General features: G+C 31.9%; 1 protein-coding gene across 1 annotated transcript in view; it reads right to left on the bottom strand.

The window, feature by feature from the left end:
• Positions 1 to 20,033, bottom strand: part of MDGA2 (MAM domain containing glycosylphosphatidylinositol anchor 2) — a 4,933,289-nt gene that overhangs the window by 3,707,601 nt on the left and 1,205,655 nt on the right. Inside the window, exon 3 of the mRNA XM_044074257.1 lies at positions 11,027 to 11,201. Within this exon, the coding sequence (XP_043930192.1) occupies positions 11,027 to 11,201 (175 nt within the window). The remainder of the gene's footprint in view (positions 1 to 11,026; positions 11,202 to 20,033) is intronic.

Genomic DNA, 20,033 nt, shown 5'->3' with positions numbered 1-20,033 from the left:
TTAATCCTTAGGACAATTGGAGGAGGAGTATGTTGACTTAAATGAAAAAGCCTGTCTTAAAGACTAAATGTCTTTTAGGAGGAAATGCTAGATCAATAGGAAGCTTAAAATTGTCTGCCTGTATCTGTACCACAAACAATTCATCAGCTTGCCAAAAATGCATATTTCCAGATTTCAAAACCAATAAATCATGGAAGTCCATGATATTACTTCTTATGGTTAAATATGGGTGTATATCACATCATCAAAAGCAGACATCATCGAATCGCATATCATCGAACTGACTTAATCGAACCGGAAAACATCGAAATTGAAAAAAAAAATGTGGAGTGCAGATCAACGACAACTTGCTCCATGCAGGGGGGCAAGACCCCCTGCACCCCACACACCCCCTGTTACTTAGGTAAACCACTCCCAGGATCGCACTTCAGTGCACTACAGTGCAGAAATGGAAGATTTCCATTTCCTACACTGTAGAGTGATCTCAGAGTTGGTATATTTAAGTAGCGGGGGGTGTTTGAGGTGCAGGTGGGCTTGCCCCCCTGCCTACACCCTTACAGTGTCATGTCCCCATTTGAAATTCCCATTAACAGCATTTTGATGTTTTCATCATTCGATGAAGTCTGTTCCATGTTAAGCGATTCAATGATGTCTGCTTTCAATGATGTGAAATAAACCCGTTAAACATGTGTGATATTGCAATACTCAAGTAGGATTTGACAGCAGATAACACATTTCGGTTGACTTTTTGAGTCTATTTTCTTTCTTTATTTTTTTTTCTTTTTTAAACTTTTTGTTTTTATGTTTCTCACATGACTTTTTGATTTCTGGTACTGTACTAAATGTTTTACTCACATTTCACACCCATCTGTAAGAACAGTTCTGTGTTTTCATTTGGACACCATATGAGCCTACCAGCACATTTGTAAATACAAATGTTTTATTGAAAAAATGTTTATGTTTTACTATGGTTTGTCTTCTGGACCAGATCCAATTTTACACCCGATACCTGGATGATATTTTTATCTTGTTTAAAGGAAATAATGGGGAAGCGGACTCCTTAGTAGAATTTATGAATTGCACTACCACCTTTCTGAGATTTACATCAACTTTTTCAGATAAGGTTATTGACTATTTAGATGTCAATCTTAGTAAAGACGACATCGGTAAAATGTACTTTTCCAAAGTGTTTAGGAAATCCACACATTGCAATTCCCTTTTACACTATTCTAGTCAGCACCCATTCAAACAAAAGAGGGCCATTGTTAAAGGCCAGTTTGTTAGGGCAGTCCGTATGTGTAACTCGGATTCAGCCTTTAGCGAAGAATGCCAGTTCCTTAAGAGTCAATTCTCAAATAGAGGCTATCCGACCTCACTGATTGAGGAAATTATTATTGAAATAGAAGTAAAAAAAGCAGGAGGTATTTTTAAACCTCTTCTTAAATTACAGGTCGACCAATCATTGAATCTAGTGGAACACATACAAGTAGGCGCTGACCAACCTCAACTATTGAGTCACACTGTATCTGAAAATTTGGTTAAACGTAACTTAGTGTCTAGTTTTATAACAGCTTTTAGCAATGACACAGGGAGAATTTGTAACATTTTGAATAAGAACTGGGACCTGATCAGGAATGACATTGACCTTTTCGAAAAATTGGGCCCCTTCCCTAGGGTAGTGTTTAGAAAAGGAAGGAACCTTAAAGAGCTTTTACAATCTAGATATGAACCTAGCTTTACTAGATGTAAGGGCTCTACAACTTGTGGCTCTTGTAATTGGTGTCACTGTTTAAAAACAGGTGTTTCTTTTACAGTGAATGACAGTAAATACCACATACGACACACAATCAATTGTAACACAAAATCAGTCATCTATGGAGCTTTCTGTGATGGTTGTCCTGCCTTCTATATAGGCAAGACGGATCGTAAATTACGTCAGCGTATTTACGAGCACGTCTATGCCATCAGGACTAACAAACAGGAAAATGCCCTAGCTAGGCATATTGATAAGTTTCCTGAACATAAATTTTCATTCATGGGAATCGATCATGTACCCCCGAGTATTAGAGGGGGCCCTTTGTCTTTGTTACTTGAACTTCATGAACTGGAATGGCAGATTAAGCTCAATGCTTTTCACTGCCCTGGCCTTAATGAAAATTGTAATATCTCAGTATTATTAAAAATGAGAAGTTACATTAAATAGAGTTTATTGTACAGACTAGTATACATAATGATACTGGGCTATTCCATCTTGTCATCTCCCATTTATATCCAGTACTTGAGGGGCCCTTTGGTTAAATAATAATGTTATAATTAGACGGTTTTAATTCATCTTATTTATCTTACAATATCTTGAGGGACGTTTGTGCTTTGATTGTTCCTAGACGAGCACCTCTTTTTTCGACATTTTGTGAGGTTGGTATATATTAATCAACACAACAATACTTTTTCTCTTTTTAACTTTTAGTTTCATCTTGGGTTTGTGACACAAGTTAATGCTTGTTTTTTAACATATTTTTCGTTGGGAGTTAGTCATAGGAATTATTTTTATATTTTTATACTTGTTGTCTATTTGAATCTCTAGTATTAAAGAATTATGTCAGTGCGTCTTTAAATTGTTTTAAGAAGCAGTGATGTCAGTATGACACGCTACACTCTTTTAAATGAAAGGCTTGGCGCCAAACTGTTTTATTCATATACTGTTCTGAAGAAGCTGCCTTTTGTACTGACAGCGAAAACGCTCTTATTTTAAACAATAAATTTGCGTTAAAGAAACTTTTTGTAAGCATCTGTTTGACTGGGTGATTTCCAGGACGTGCTACGAACTGCTACTCTCCGATTTTGTTTTTGTTGGGTTTCATTGCCGTTTTTTCCTCAGTTTTACTATGGTTTGTCTTCTGACAATATTCTCTCAAGCATCGCATGTACTCTTACTTCCACAGCAATGGATACATTATTTTTTCACACAGTAAGACTTGTAGTTAGAGTGGTGCAAAAAGGTCAGATGACATTTCTTTCCAGAAAAGCCGAAAAGACAAACAAAACCAGCATTTTTAAATGCCTGTACAGAAATGCACATTCCACTTATTGGTGTGATTTGGTACAGGGTTAATATTGATTTATTACAGTATTTCGGTTATCACTCATACATAGCTAATGATATTTTTGCACTGATAGTTATACTGCTCATGACAAGCTTCACTTTAAAATGTCTCCACACTAGAAGATTGCAGCAGTTGTTTGCAGATGTATATATATATATATATATATATATATATATATATATATATATATATATATATATAAGTGCTCCAGAACTTCATGTGTTGAAACCTTATAGCATTATTGTTTTTTCAGTTAAGTAGAAAGGTATTTTTTCCATTTGAAAGTGAAATAAAGTAGATTTTTTTAAAAAAGGGGTACAGATTGGCTTGCTCTATAAAGTGGACCCTTTTATGTGTTCTTCAACTTAGGGTTGTGAGGTGCCAGACTGTGGAACATCACCAGGCTCTATGTAATATGTAAGCTAGCAAAGGCTTTGACACATTTTCTGAACCCGCAGTATTTCAAGTAAGGTCTCTCTCACCATCAACACAAGAGGAAAACATTATCTGGTTTCCTATAAGTATTTTCTTTTACTTTTTTAGTTTAATACCAGATCAATACTCCTTAGTTTTGTTTACTGCATGCAACCTTAAGCTCATTCCCAAACGTCCTCCCCTTAGAACAAATAGCACTTCCAGTATAAGGAGATTTCAGCAAAGTAATCTTTTTAATTATGAACAGATTTCAACAAATTAATCCTTTCCATTATGAGTAGATTTCAGAAAATAATCCTTTAAGTATGCAGTTATAGGACTGCAAAGCTATGCCATAAAATTAGTCTTTAAAAAAAACTGAACATGGTTACCACCAAAGCTTTAAGAGAAACAGTACATCATGTGAAACACCTAGAAGTTCACAGGTCAGCCCTCCGACTGCATGAGACTAAATGTCTTCTTAAAGAAAAAAAATATGATCACAAAGTGGATTCATCGGGTTAAGTTGAATAACTCCTATATTTTCACATAATGAGAGGAATAAACAAAGATGAAAATAAACCCTTTCTGGTTTGTGTTTCTTAGTCATTGTATGAACCGTTTAATCTGGCTATGGGCAGAACGAATTCTTACATTTTCCCAGAAGCAATTTTAATAAGACTTACTCCAACAGTGCCCAATTTAAACTCATATACTCCCTTTAAACATAGCCTTCTTAAAAGGTTGTTACCTCTGGATTTAGCTATGATTTCTCCTAGACACATAACCTTTTAACTTCTTTGCTCAACACTTCCGCCAAAAAATAATGAGGAAGGGGTTAAAGGAGCAAAATCAAAGATGAGTTTTAAATATTACGCTAATGCAACAAGCAAACACTGAAAATCCCGACATCTACAGAACAAAACGCTGTTCTACTAATAAACAGACCATTACAAACACATGGACATTTTTACAAGGGCAACAAGACATGTCGAACTGAGTCCTAAGCCTAACATTGAATCCAAATTTGAAAGCTTTGTTCAAACACACAGTTAGATGACCTGGCAATGTTTCCAGTGCCAGCAAATCTAAAGGCATATATACCCATAGTCACTGTAAATAATATTGTTACATGTCAAACCACCCATATGAAACAGCTGACAATTCTGATAAAAATGTTGACTGTATTTCAGCTTTTGTAGCTTATTTATGTCTGCATGAACCATGCCCTGTATTGAATGTAGGACAATTCCAAGAAAACTGCCACAAAGAGTATGCAAGCATTGATATGTTATTAAGAGCAATAGGAATAATGCACTATGTAGGCATTCTAAGTGCGAAAATATAAAAAATTATTTTTAGTTTGCATTTTGTCCATAATGACTATGATAACTTGCCAAAATTGTGAAAAGTGTTATGACAATTGAAACTGAAAGCTAATTTAACTACATGTTTAAAAGATATCATTGAGAGCTGTAAAACTATGATTCCTTTGTTTCTATGAGTTTGATATATAAAATGTAATAGTGTGAATGAAGTATTTAAATGTTTTAGCACTGACAAATAGTTTATTCTGATTAAGTCTTTTATTGAATTAAGACAAATGTTTTTAATTATTGTCATTTCTTTGGTCATAATTCCTTTGTCATGTTTTGCAGCAACATGCATTTTATTAAAAATAAGAATTGTGAAACTCATATCTAGCAGTACTGACCGACTGTGATCCTTAGCTATTTATGAGAAAATCAAACATTTTATGAGAGACAGCATAATAATATGAGGCAAAATCAGGGACATTTAAGAGCTATGCCTTAACAGTTCTTCCTCTGGCTCTTTCATCATTTCATCATCTTTCAGCACAAACTTAGTCTAAATTCCAAAGAATCATATCTTCCATTGTGCCTTTCTCTGAATTCTTCTTCATGTTTGAGCTATCTCCACTCTAAGTATGTGATGAACACACAGATTCTCTGTATGATGGATAACCTAACAAGATCATAAAAATGCATAAATGTATGATTTGATAGAAATAATATATCCCCAAGAATGTTGTGAACTTGAATATATGAAAATACATTTGTTGGTATCGTCCTTGAAGCACATTTAAAAACATCGACTTCTTTTTATAGTATTTACCTCTCCATGATACAGACATTTAAATGAAACAAAAAAAAGAATCAGTGCCAGATTTGCACAGATTTGTACAACCCTCTTCCTTAACAATTTACCAGCAAGTGTTACACTGCATCCCCAGCTTCAAAATCTGCCCAAAGCACCATCATCTCCCATGGTATACATGCTTAACAGGCATTTTTGCACAATGCAGCAACTTGTAATTTCACTGCTTAGCCAGTTACTAAGAAACGTAATTGCTGCTCTGCTTGAAAGTCATTACTGCTGTTTCCACTGTCAGCTCTTATTTCTGCAGGTCTGCTTTTGTTCTGCGGCACATACCTTCCAAGCAGTTATTACATTTTTGTATTTTACTCTCTGCCTCCTTACATTAGTACTCTTACCCCAGTAGACATTTAGTTGTTCATTCTTCCTATTTCTATAAAGAAAAAGTTATTGTTACCAGAAGAAACATGAGAGGATATAGAATGGCGTAGAAGTTAGCATTGCTGCCTTGTAGCTCTTGATTTAGTTCTGGGCTGGGAAGGCTTTTGAGTTGAGTCCACATGGCTTTTCTTTTTTTTTTTTTGACCTGTGGTCTAGTATTCTGAAAAATCCCAGCCATAAACCAGTACGTAAACTGTTGGTCCTCTATACTACATATAGGTATCTCTGCAGTGTGAGTGTATGCATATGTGACAGTGAAGTGGCACCCATTCCAGCAGTATTTCTCTGCTTTTTCACCCACTGCTTACTGGATATGCTTTGTTCCACCACAATCGCAAAAATAGGTTAAAACATAAAAAAATGAATGATGTAAACATGCAATCAACTCAAGGATAATAACTTAAAAACTACATTTACAAGAAGAGCAGTCTCAAATAAATGTAAATATTCCTACAACTGTGAGACAAATGTACTGTTTAAATTAAAACTAAAACAAGTATAATTCAAAAAACTGTTACTTTAGAGTAATCTTTGTCCATCTATACTGATGTAGCTGAAAACAAACTTAAAGAAACAGAGCTTGAAAAGAATTTAAAATAGGAACAAATAAACAAACTCTGTTAAATAGAAGATTAATTCGCAGCCAGAAAGGTAATTAGCTACCTCAGGCCTTTTACCTGAAATACTATAATAATAAAATGCCTGCTGACCTCTTGATGTTTAATGATTACTATTGTCAAACACCCAGAATAAAATCAGGGTTATTCAATGCAATTAAATCATTTCCTGGCTTGCAGGTAGCAAGTCTTAATTATTCACATTGACTATGCAAGCCTGGAAAAATTAAAAAAAAAAAAATCTGTATGCAGAGATGAACACATTCCTGCAAGATAATCACTTGCTTCAATAGCTGAAATGGAAAGAGATTTCAATGCACAGTAGTTACAGTTTCAGCATCTACACTTATCATTCTCCTGTGCTAATGGCAAATTAACTAGACACTTGATATGCATCCTGCTATAAAAGCTGTATTCTTTCTGACACAAGAAATATTAACAACTTTAACCTGGGATGGTCTATGCTCTGGATTTGTTTAAAGTTAATGTTAATGCATGCATTTGTAATGATGAAGTCAGTGAGACAATCGTCATCTATCTTACTTAGTGATACGCCATAAAGCTAATCTGATACAACTGCCAACTTCTCATTCAGCAGCTCTAAGCTTATGGATATTTAACATGGATAAAAATCAGTGGTGTATTCTGATGATTTTTTTTTTTTTTGATTTTTTTGCTACTGCATCTTACTTTTCAGGTAAACAGTACACAGTACCATTACTTTTTTTAAAAATAAATTATCATTTTTATGGCACTGTCTCTACCATTGAGGTAATTCATAGCACTGTTCTAGTTCAGGTTCTTTGTAATTTTTCTTCATGTTCCTGCATACTTACATAACAAGAAAGGTTTGTGATGTAAGATACTGAAACAAATCAATTAAAATGTCACTCTTTATTTAGTCATATGAGTGATATTAAATACAGTGTTTAGATTAATTTCACTTTAGTATTTTACCAAACATAAAGGGATTTACAGTTTCTGCTCCTATGTCATAATCATTCCATTACAGTTTTGAATTTAATGATGCTAAGCAAAAGATTTGTAGTAATGCTTCTGTAACCTATGTGTATTTTTATCAATGTAATGTTAAAAATGAGGGGTTCTGGGGCCCTAAAGATATGGACTGCTTTTTCTCTTCCACCATACTCACTGTTACTTACTGGTATTAACAACCCCGGTACATCTCTTTGCTAAGTAGGGTCTAATCAGTGCAAGGAAAACTGCCTTTAATTATGTTGTTCAAATGAGATTTCTTTTTCCAGCCAATCATTTTATACAAGAGTGTGCAAATACCACCTGTAAATTATACGTTTCCATGTGATCCAGCAGCATGTTGGCTAAAGGAGTCATCATTCAACATATTTAATCCACTTCACTTTGTGAACATCTGTGTCAAATCTGTCAATTTCCAGTTTCATACAGGGCCATTACAATGATGTCATATCATTAATCAGAGTTTATTAAGTTAAATAACAGTTGTCTCTGATATGCCAGGTGATATACACATACACATATGTGTGTGTGTGTGTGTGTGTGTGTGTGTGTGTGTGTGTGTGTGTGTGTATATATATATATATATATATATATATATATATATATATATATTATTTTTAATACAAAATTAATTAGATTTTAGAAATGATCTGATTGCCCAGCCCTTTTTGAGGTATCTTGAGCCCATGTTATTAATATCTGATGTGACTGGTTATCCCAGATTATACCGTGATCTGGGATGAACGACAGTATCCTAAAGAATAGCAAACAATATGGTATGAGTGGCGTGCTGAGGATTTCTTCCATCATTATGTTATAGCGTATTATGATGCTAGTCTCATCATTTGGATATTATTGGATGACTTATGCTAGCGTGACACATATTTTGTCTGCTTCGGATAAGGCATTAGAATGGACACTGCTGTATCCCTCTACCTAGCAAAGAAAAAACATAAGTGAATAGGTTCTGGCTTCCTATTTATTTTATTTATATTATTCTGAATTTGTCAACCGACGCAGAACACTGTCCCACTGGACCTATTTCAGTCTCTGCCTCGGGACATATTTCCTATGTCAGTGAACTAGTTTTAACTCATCATAAGCATATGGCATGTCATGATAATGTAGTTCCTTAAGCGACATTGTGTTACTCACATTTAAATTAGTCCACTCCCACATCAAGATATGTGCTTACAGAATCCAATTAATTAGTGCCAGCAGTTAAAAGAAAACTTCCATTAGCTTATCTCTGTTTAACAACATAAATGTGAAAAACAATGTACTGCCTTAAGCAATGAATTTTCATGTAATCAGTTTATATCATGGAACTAAAGATACAATGATAACTGAGTAAATGTAAAGCACAGTGTAAATATTGTTGTAATTAAAATTTACCTGTCATTTTGTTGACTGGACTCACAAAAAGACAGCACTGTGAATGCACACACAAATGTGATCACAAAAAGCAGCAGATTAAACATTTATTAAAAAATAAGCTGCAAGTTGATAGAACATCAGTGAATAATGCATTCTTGTACTGTACAAGTAATCGTGTTCTTTAAAGGGGGTAAACATTCATAGTATGTGAATACAACCAAATGATAACTTTAACCTGAACTTATACAATGTTGTAATCAAACAGGTTTTTAGATAGTAGCCTAAATATTGAGTTTCAGTAATGTGATATGTGGAGGTAGAAATACCGCATTAAAATATTTTAAGACTTTAAATACAAATTTTTATTCCTGTTCCTGTCTGTGATATGACTCTATTTTTTTAGAATAGTACTAATAACATTTAGAAAATGGCATACTGTAAGCAGTTTTATTACTTCAAGAGAATAACTCAGAATGTACAAGTTCACGCATCAAAGAAATATTGATGCACTGATCTGAGTCAACTACAGAATGCCAAAATGACTTAGAGTAAATCTTTTGAAATATATCTTTTTTATTGACAAATTAGTGGGCAGAAATATATATATATATATATATATATATATAACATAAACTATAACAGCACATTCAGCTTGTATTATTTAGATGTCTAAGGAGATCAAAAGCTTTATTCTGTGTCTGGTGAACCTGCAGTCATTCTAGTGGATAAAATACTGCTTGGAAAAGTAAACTTTTTCACAGAAGTGGTGAAATGTTCATTGCTGTATGGTGTGCATTACCCACACAATAATGACAATTCTACTTTTCAGGCACCTATTTTTATTAAAAATTTAAGAACACAATATAAATGTCAAGACAGCAATCCTATGTCAAGAAACAGACCAGCTTTAGAAGCCATCAAGCAATATATTTCAAAATATTTCTAGTTTCATAGTTGTATTACCATCTCACAATAAATGCTTATCTGTTGTTCTGCTTAAATTATGCATTGCTTTCATAAATTATTTGTGTTAATAAATTCAGTTATTAATGCATGCTAATTAAATTGTAGTGCTAAACACTTCTTTATCTAGTGCTTGTCTACTATTCTTATAGTACTTGTTGGAAGGAAAAATATGAATACAACTTTTGTCATAATGGGAAAAAAAATCAACTACTCTCTGACCTTTAGTAGACAAAAACCTTGTACAAGGAATGAAAAAGTTCTCCCAGCTTGTGATAACAGAAAGTGCTTTGAAAATATAATAGAAATAAATGAGATTATATCTACAATATTTTACTTCTGTCATTCTAAACGTGTCATGTTTGAATAAGGAGATTCTGTACAATGGCAAAAAAATAAGTGAAACCAGGTCAACTGCCTACAATTGAACAAAAATGTAAATTGAAAAGAAATCAGAAGAACAGGGGAATTATTTTATTCACAAAAAATGTTTTGTTTGTTGGGGTGGTCAACATTATTGTGTCATTATACCCTCAGTTTGAACATATTTTAACTCAGAGATTGTGAATCCATAGTGAAAAAAAGAGAACTTAGTTTCCCCAAACAAAAAGAAGGCTTCCTATTTTTCCATACATGGGAAAAATTGTACGTGCAATGTATAAGTTATCATATTATTAATCTTTGCAAAGACAAAAACATCTATTCAAACAACACAGAAAGTCCAGTTTGTTAGCACTGGAACTGATAATTTTCAGTTATACAATGGATCATTCAAGAAATGACATTTTAACAATTATACAATGCCTTTTCAAAATACTGTGGAAGCTACAACACTACCTAAACTAAGACAAAGGTTAAAATGCCATCATATGTGGAGCTATATAATTTATTAAATTCAATTATCTTCTTACAAAGTAATTCTCTATTTTAGTTACTTGAAAATAAAAAGGAATATCGCAAACAGTACTACAAAGAACATGGGACAGTTTTACTTACAGTATACATCCACTCGTATCGACCATATTGCAGGCGATCCCAAACCATTATCTGCTTTGCAGTAGTATCGGCCTCCCTGATGTCGCTGGATTTTCACAATTCTCAAGATCTCATTGAAAACACTTGAGTCCTGGAACCTATCAGAGGCACTTCCTGCAGTTTTGGTCCACCTGATCTGAGCAAGCAACAAAATATACTACTAATTAGCCTGCAAATTTGTAATGAATATTTTATAAGCCTTTCTATAGCACAGGAATTTCTTATTAATCTAACATACTGAACATATGATTCTTAGTAACCAGCAGGTATGATATTTCATGGCAATCTTCATACAACTTACGACTTCTTCAATGCAAGCCTTAAAAATAAAGTACTCAAGATAAACACTCAGAAATTTTTGAAAATGTTTTATTTCACTGAGTGTAGGAGCAGACTATGCATGGCTCCAACTGTATGTTTTGGTACAGTTTGTTCTGGATGCAGTCAGTTAAACAAACTAAAGATACTACAAAACATTAGAGAGATTTTTGTTAACATAAGGGAAACTATTTAGTCTAAGAGATTACTATATGAAATAAATATGAATGTACAGACTCATATATTGTAATTTCAGCAAGTATCAGCAAAACATATCAATATCACTGAAATCCAGTGTCAGTGGTATACAAATAACACTTTATTTATTTGCTGGCAAAACCACCTTGATGACTGCCACACTCCCATAATATATATATGACATCCAATGTTGTTTAAAAGGGCAAACTCTGTGAACACTGTTAAAGAGTTTTCAGTGATAATGGTTTATTCTGCCAACACTTTCCCAAATGGCAGTACTATACCTGTCAGGATCCCCAAAATAGAACCCCAGAAATATTAAAGTTTACTTAAGCATGAACCTGAAAGCAGACCTCCAGTGTTACTTAATCTATATAAATTCCTTCTTCCTTATGTGACTAATGCTTATATGTTAGGTGGTCTGCACTTATCACCTCAACTGTCAGACATCATCATAATGTTGATCAATTCTGCCTTTGATTTGAAGACAAGGAATGTACCTTCATAGCAGCCTAATGACTAAGGACACATACCATCAGAAAGGGGTTACTGTGGTGTCAAGACTGACTTTCTCGGGGGCGTGGCCAAGGATGAACACAGGATAGCAGCAGATTTCTTCAGCTCCACCAATTTCATTACATTGACAGGAATTAATTACTTAAAAAATAATTTTTGAAGTAATTTTCTTTCTAAATATGTTTGTTTTATATAGTTCTTGAACTATATCTAAAAAAGAAAGGAAATCTTAATAATATTCCTGTCAGAAATTACTTTGGAAATTTTCCTGTCAGTTTATCAGTCTGAAATGAGTTCCAGTAAGACAAATTCTCAAGACTCCAGCATCAAGAAAGAACTTCAGTCTCTGATAATTATAGTCCAGCAACTTACTGCTAAGATGTATAAAATGGATACTAAAATAGACACTTTCATAGAAAAAGCTACAAAACAAATAGACTTGTTACATATGGACCTGCAACAACAGAAGATCCAGATGACAGGCATAGAAGAAGCTGTGAATGACATGGAAAATAGAATACAAGAAGAGGAAATCAACATTGAGTTTCTGCTGAAACAAAATACACATTTACAAACAAAGCTGGATGACCTGGAAAATAGATCTAGGCGCAATAACATTAGGATTTTTGGACTGCCAGAAAATATTGAAGGTAACAATATTACTTCTTTTTTAACAACATGGCTAAAACTTTAGATTTACCAGAAGCATTCTCTTTTGGTATCGAAGAGCACATAGATCTATAGCTAATACTAACTCAAACAAAAACTATCCTAGATCAGTTATAGTTAGATTTCTATCATCTTTTGATAAAGAGATGGTTCTTAAATCTGCTTGGGCTAAAGCTCCTGTTAAGATTAATGAAACAACTGTGCGTTTTGACAATGACTATTCTTCCATGGTATTAGCTAAAAGAAAAGTTTTTCTGCCACTAATAAGGGAGCTTAAAAAAGCACAGTTTAAAACATACCTTCTGTTTCCTGCCAAGCTTAAAATCTTCCTTCCTGATGGTCCTAAAATTTTCAATGACTTAGACTCTGCTTTACAGTTTATCAAAAAAAATAAGATTTTGGAAAAAATAGAAGAAATGGAATGGGCTAGTCCTTCGTTAAAGAGACTGGCAACTGAAACTTCGTGGAAGACTTCAGAGAAGAAGAAGAGACTAAAAACAAATGATTTGTACTATGTTTTTTTTTTCTCTCTCATCATTTTATTTTATTATTAATCTTTTTAAATATAGTTCCTGCATTTCCAAGAAGCAACAAATATTTTGAAAAAGATTTAATCAAAGTTATTCTCTGTGTGCAAATAAATGTTTTGTTTCATAACTAGTCAAAATATCTGGAGATTTAATGGCAAGCTGTGATTTAACTTGTTTCTCTTTCTGAAGAGGAAAAATAAGGTCAGTAACTTGATACATTTTTTTGTCCTTTAAAAGTTTATATGTTCTTCAAATGCTATTCCTTATTATACTTTCTTGATTACACTGCTTATGCTTGTTTGTAAAAAATCTGTCATGCTTTAACTAATAATAATTAGAACTAAATAATAGTAAATAATATGTTTTATTTTTAACTCTATTAATATAAACAGTCAGTAACATTCTATTGTATATACTTCTTATAGCTTTCTCTTACATTTTTTTTTTATTTCTGCCTTACACCTTTTTACTTTCTACTCTCTTTTCTTTTCTTTATTAATATATAGAAATGCTTTTGATCATATAGACACAGTAAATAATACGATTTGCATAGGAGTTGAGTTGGGACAAAAATGTTGAGTTTTGTTACTTATTAATAATCTTGGGCCTGATTTCACTTACATAGAGTCTGTAATAACTTGTAGAATGCATTGTGAAGGTTTTGTCATGTTTAGATGCATTTACACTGCTAAATGAATGTTTGTCACTAGTTTTTAATAAGTTTCCAGCCAAAATGTTAAGAGAGACAATCTGGGATGTGGGCTGTCTCATGCACAGTGTCCATGAGCTACTTCAAAAGCTTCAACTCTCAGAATTCTCACAGAGAAGCTGAAAGCAGCTAGTCTCACCTTTGACCTAGATATCACACTGACACATCACAGATACAGGAATGACACTACCTAATTATACTTTCTTGATTACACTGCTTATGCTTGTTTGTAAATAATCTGTCATGCTTTAACTAATAATAATTAGAACTAAATAATAGTAAATAATATGTTTTATTTTTAACTCTATTAATATAAACAGTAAGTAATATTCTATTGTATATACTTCTTATAGCTTTCTCTTACATTTTTTTTTTTTATTTCTGCCTTACACCCTTTTACTTTCTACTCTCTTTTATTTTCTTTATTAATATATAGAAATACTTTTGATCATATAGACACAGTAAATAATAAGATTCGCATAGGAGTTGAGTTGGGACAAAATGTTGAGTTTTGTTACTTATTAATAATTTTGGGCTTGATTTCACTTACATAAAGTCTGTAATAACCTGTAGAATGCATTGTGAAGGTTTTGTCATGTTTAGATGCATTTACACTGCTAAATGAATGTTTGTCACTAGTTTTTAATAAGTTTCCGCCAAAATGTTAAGAGAGACAATCTGGGATGTGGGCTGTCTCATGCACAGTGTCCATGAGCTACTTCAAAAGCTTCAACTCTCAGAATTCTCACAGAGAAGCTGAAAGCAGCTGGTCTCACCTTTGACCTAGATATCACACTGACACATCACAGATACAGGAATAGCAGATTAATAATATGTGTTAAAACCTATGTCCCAAACATATACATTACTATAACTCATTTAATTCATCTGATTGACAAGCATAAATAATTTTATAACTCTATACTGGAAGAAATTGTCATGTGATATATTTTAAAGCAGTAGTATAGCATGTTTGTAAAATCTGGTTACTAAAATGTGTTTGCTGTGCATTATTTTGTATAAAGCAGACAGATTTATTGAAGGGACAGCAATGTAAGATGGTGCTCAGTAAAGATACAACTCAGTGAGATCATATATATATATATATATATATATATATGTATGTGTGTGTGTGTGTGTGTGTGTGTGTATGTGTGTGTGTGTGTGTGTTTGTGTGTATGTGTGTGTGTGTGTGTATGTGCATGTGTATGTGTGTGTGTGTGTGTGTGTGTGTGTGTGTGTGTGTGTATGCATGTGTATATATATATATATATATATATATATATATATATATATATGTATATGTGTATATGTGCGTGTATGTGTGTATGTATGTATATATATATATATATATATGTGTGTGTGTGTGTGTGTGTATGTGTGTGTATGTAGATATGCATATAAATGTTTCTGAGAATCTGCTTAACTATGAAGTATGAATTTCTATGAATACAATATTTTACTCTATTGGCAATAATGAGTTTGAGTAAATGCTCATATACAAGCAATTCAAGGTTTTTTTTGGAAGCTGTTAACTGTATTTACATGACAGAAAATAGATGCATCCTAATATATGTAATGTCTGAATCATATTAGCCAAAGTTTTTGATTTAAATGAATGTTAGAACTTATTTTTCTCTCCTCTTGATTTCTAACATCAAGATTATTTGAATGCTATTTGAATACAAGTGTTTTATATTACATGGATGTATATAGTAGTATGAACAGTTTTTAAAAAAAAAAAAAAAAAATGTTTATTTTAGTTTATATGATGCTGTTTTACCAAATGTGTAGTCTTGTCTTGCTAGATAATTGAATTGAAAACTGTTAACTTCAGTTAAATATAACTAGTATTAAATTGATAAGGTGGTAGCTGACGTACTGCTGCTTAGGGTAGGGGGTTAACTTGAGTGGTAAATACTACTCTAAGTTGGAGTTTACAACTCCAGGCTGGATGCAAGGTTTAATCCTTACATTATTTTCACTTGTTCATTGTTATTTGTATATAGTTTTGACATCCACAATATATTTTGTACATTCATTGTCACTACAAACAAAATTGAATCCTATACGAAATCCCATAAGAGATTCAATAAATACAGCTATATTTAAAGGTACACCTAAAGGAGGAGATGTAACATTACTTATCTTGTTATTTGTTATTTTGATCATAAGATTCTTAAGTTTTAAAAATGCCAAATGACATCTTTAAAAGGAATTTCTTTAAACATTAATGGATTGAATAATCCATGTAAAAGGGCAAGCCTAATAAGATACATTAATTTACATAAGGCCAACTTAGTCTTCCTACAAGAAACCCATCTCTTGAAAAAGATATTGATAAACTAGCCACAAACAAATATACAGTATTGGTTAGTTCAGAGCATACTCAGAAAAAGAGGAGTGGCTATTTTATGGAATAAAAGTATGCCCATTCCTAAAACCATTACGTCTTATCAGGATGACAAAGGAATGTTTTGTATGGTTACAATACAAATTAATGGGAAGACTTACACTTTAATTAATGTATATTGGATACCTGGAATTGGTATTAATACAGTGAAACATCATCTTGATAAGATCATATCATTCTCTATAGGAGATATTATTTTAGCTGGTGACTTTAATTGTATACTACATGAAAGTGATACTACCACTATAGGAAAGAGAAGAATTACATCTAATGCAAAACATTTAAAGGATTTTGCGAATTCTTATCATTTGAATGATATTAATAATCAGATAGATTCAAAATCATTACCATACACCTTTTTTTCTAACAGATACAAAACTTATTCAAAAATAGATAGGGTCTTTATTTCTAAACAGATGGTAACAGATTTAATTAATTCCAAAATCATTTCATGTCCTATATCTGACCATAATTCAATTGTTTTTGAATTCATGATAAAAAATACTCATAACGTTCAGATCAAAAGGATACCAGCATACTTAACTCAACTAAAAGACTATAAAGAATATATACTTTCAGAAGTAAAACATTTTTTAGACATAAACAACACTCCTGAAGTCTCCATTGTTTATGTTTGGGATGCCTTAAAATCATATCTATATGGACAAAGTATCAGATGGTATAATAATAAAAGGAAATCTTGGGATAAGGAATTGTTAGATATTCAAAGTAAATTAGACTCTTATAAACATAATAATAAAGAAAATATTATGGACAAGAAAGTTATTGAAGAAATAAACAAACTAAATGAGAAATACAAAGAAATTTTAACTCATAAAGTTAAAATAACTTTAGAGAAATACAAGTTTTGTCTTATTCAATAAGCCCCAAATACTTACATAGACTTAAAAATAAAACAAAAGGTTGAATAAACAAAACCATATCAAAGAAATATTTTCTCTAAGGAAAAGAAGAATGTTTCTAGTATACCAGAAATACTAGATGAATTTAGAAATCACTTTCACAAAATTAACCATAATAATATTAACATGGAACCTAAAGATAAAATAAAGGAGTTTATAACCACAAATATGAATAAAAAGCTTAATAAACAACAGATTAAACTATTGGACAAGAGTATTTCATATACAGAAGTTATTACACAAATAAATAAGCTTAAATCAAACAAAGCACCGGGTAATGATGGTATTATACCAGAGATATATAAAATCCTTTCTAAAATACATATTCATTAATACATAAGGTTTTTATTTTGGCCCAAACTGAGTTAATAACCCCCCCATCTTGGCAATATACATTTATTTCGCCAATTTTAAAACCTAATAAAGATCCAACTAGATGTTCTTCATATCGGCCCATCTCATTACTTAATGTTGATTATAAAATGTTTATGAATATCTTTGCTGATAGATTGAAGACAATCATTCCCGGCATTATAGATATAGATCAGACAGGCTTCATTGTAAATAGAAATACTTTTGATAATATAAGAAAAACTCTAACATTAATAGATTTTGCAAATAGGAAAAAGAAAGATTTAACACTTATTAGTCTTGATGTAAGTTCAGCATTTGATTCAGTAAGTTGGGACTATCTGTTTACCTTAATGAAGGGCACAAACTTCTCGGATGCATTTGTAAATCTAATTGAACATTTATACAAAGGAACGTTGGCTTATATTAAGGTAGGAACATATGTTTCACAAAAAATACCCATTCTTAAAGGTACAAAACAAGGATGTCCACTTTCTCCACTATTATTCACTTTAGTAATGGAGCCTTGGGCTAATTTGATCAGAAACAGTACTGACATAGAGGGTTTTGAAATAGATGAAAATACAACATCCAAAATTCAACTTTTTGCAGATGATGTTCTAATTACATCAGCAGGATCTAATTCTTCTATACAGTCTCTATTTGACAACATGATGAATTTTAAAAGTATTTCTGGTTTAATATTCAATGAAGAAAAACTAAAATACTACCTATATATACACAAAAAATATTCTCATTAGTGATTTTACTAAATATGTACCCAATTCAGGTCAGATAACTTATTTAGGTATAATACTATCTAAAGATATTAAATCTATTATATATAATAATTATAATACCTGTTTTCTTAATATACAAAATCTTTTTAATACCTGGAATAATATGTTTTTTACTATGGAGGAGAGACTTACAATTATTAAAATGATAATATTCCCCAAGATTTTATACTTAATACAATCAATAATACTTCCACCTACAAAATAATTATCAAGAAACTGAACACACTAATGTTAAATTTCTTATGGGCACCTAATAGACCTAGGATTGCATTAAAGAAACATACTAATAGCTGGTCTCAAGGGGTATTTCTTTTCCAGACTTTAATTTATATACTATCTCTTCTATTGTAAAAGTTATTACTTTATTAATAGATCAGTCATATGTCACAAAATGGAAAGATTATTGGGAGCTAATTAGTATACACTTCATGAAAATCTCCTTAACACATAAAAATATGATTGTAAATAACTCCATGTTATGGTTACTAAAGGAATTTTGTACTTCACCTATTACACCTAAACATATGGTTTGTTACCCATTAAATATTATTATTAGTTATTGTAACTTTATATTCATGCACCCTAAGTATAGGGAATGGAATTTTATTGTATTTCCTATAATGTATACTCAGGGTATGCTTTTGTCATCTACTTCTGAAGGAACTCATTTAGCTATAGATAGTGATCTAAAGTACTGGTATCAGTTGATATCTGATAATAAAGTTAAAAATCTAGATTTCTTAAAACAAGAATTTGATCTAAGAGAAACTTGCTGGTTAGAGGTTCAGACCTTTAGACAACATCTCATTAATAAAATAGATTTAATGTCTATAACTGTTAAAGAATCTATTCCAACACTGATTGATTACTTGATATTAAATTTACAACATAAAGTTTCTGATAAAGGTAAACTTTCATACATACATAAAGTTATCAGACAAGAAACTTTTTACAGTGTAGATTCATACTGGAATTATTTCACTTCTATTAATGGGGACCCACCACATCAACAAGATAAACAATATATATTGGAATCTGCTTATAGAACTACGTCTTCCATTGTCTGGAGACTTTATACATGGAAATTTTTACATAGATCTTTTTATACACCTTTGATGATGAATAAAATAAATAATAAAGATAATCTATGTAAGAGATGTAATGTAGAAATTAATGCTGACTGGGCTCATATGTTTTATGACTGTATAAAATTGAAAGAATACTGGAAGCCAATTAATGAATTTTTGCAGGCTCTTTTTACAGATAATTTCATTATTTCTAAATCTCTTATATTATTCAACACACCTGTACCTCAAAGTGTTAAAAAGGTTAAGCTTCCCTTGTTATGAACTATTCTAGCAGTGGCTAGGAAAATAATAACTAGAAATTGGATTTCAGATACACCTCCTTCGTTCAATGAATTTAAAAATGTTATGAATATAGTGTGCCATATGGAAATAAACACAATTAGGACTAGAACAAATAGAAAAACATCTTATTTTATTGTATGGGATAATTTACAAAATTTGTTAAAAAAATTT

The sequence above is a fragment of the Protopterus annectens genome, chromosome 6.part0 (genome assembly GCF_019279795.1).
Source record: "Protopterus annectens isolate FY-2018-M chromosome 6.part0, PAN1.0, whole genome shotgun sequence".
NCBI lineage: Eukaryota > Metazoa > Chordata > Ceratodontiformes > Protopteridae > Protopterus > Protopterus annectens.
The sequence above is the reverse complement of the archived record's forward strand: the minus strand, read 5'-3'. Positions and strand labels throughout refer to the sequence as shown.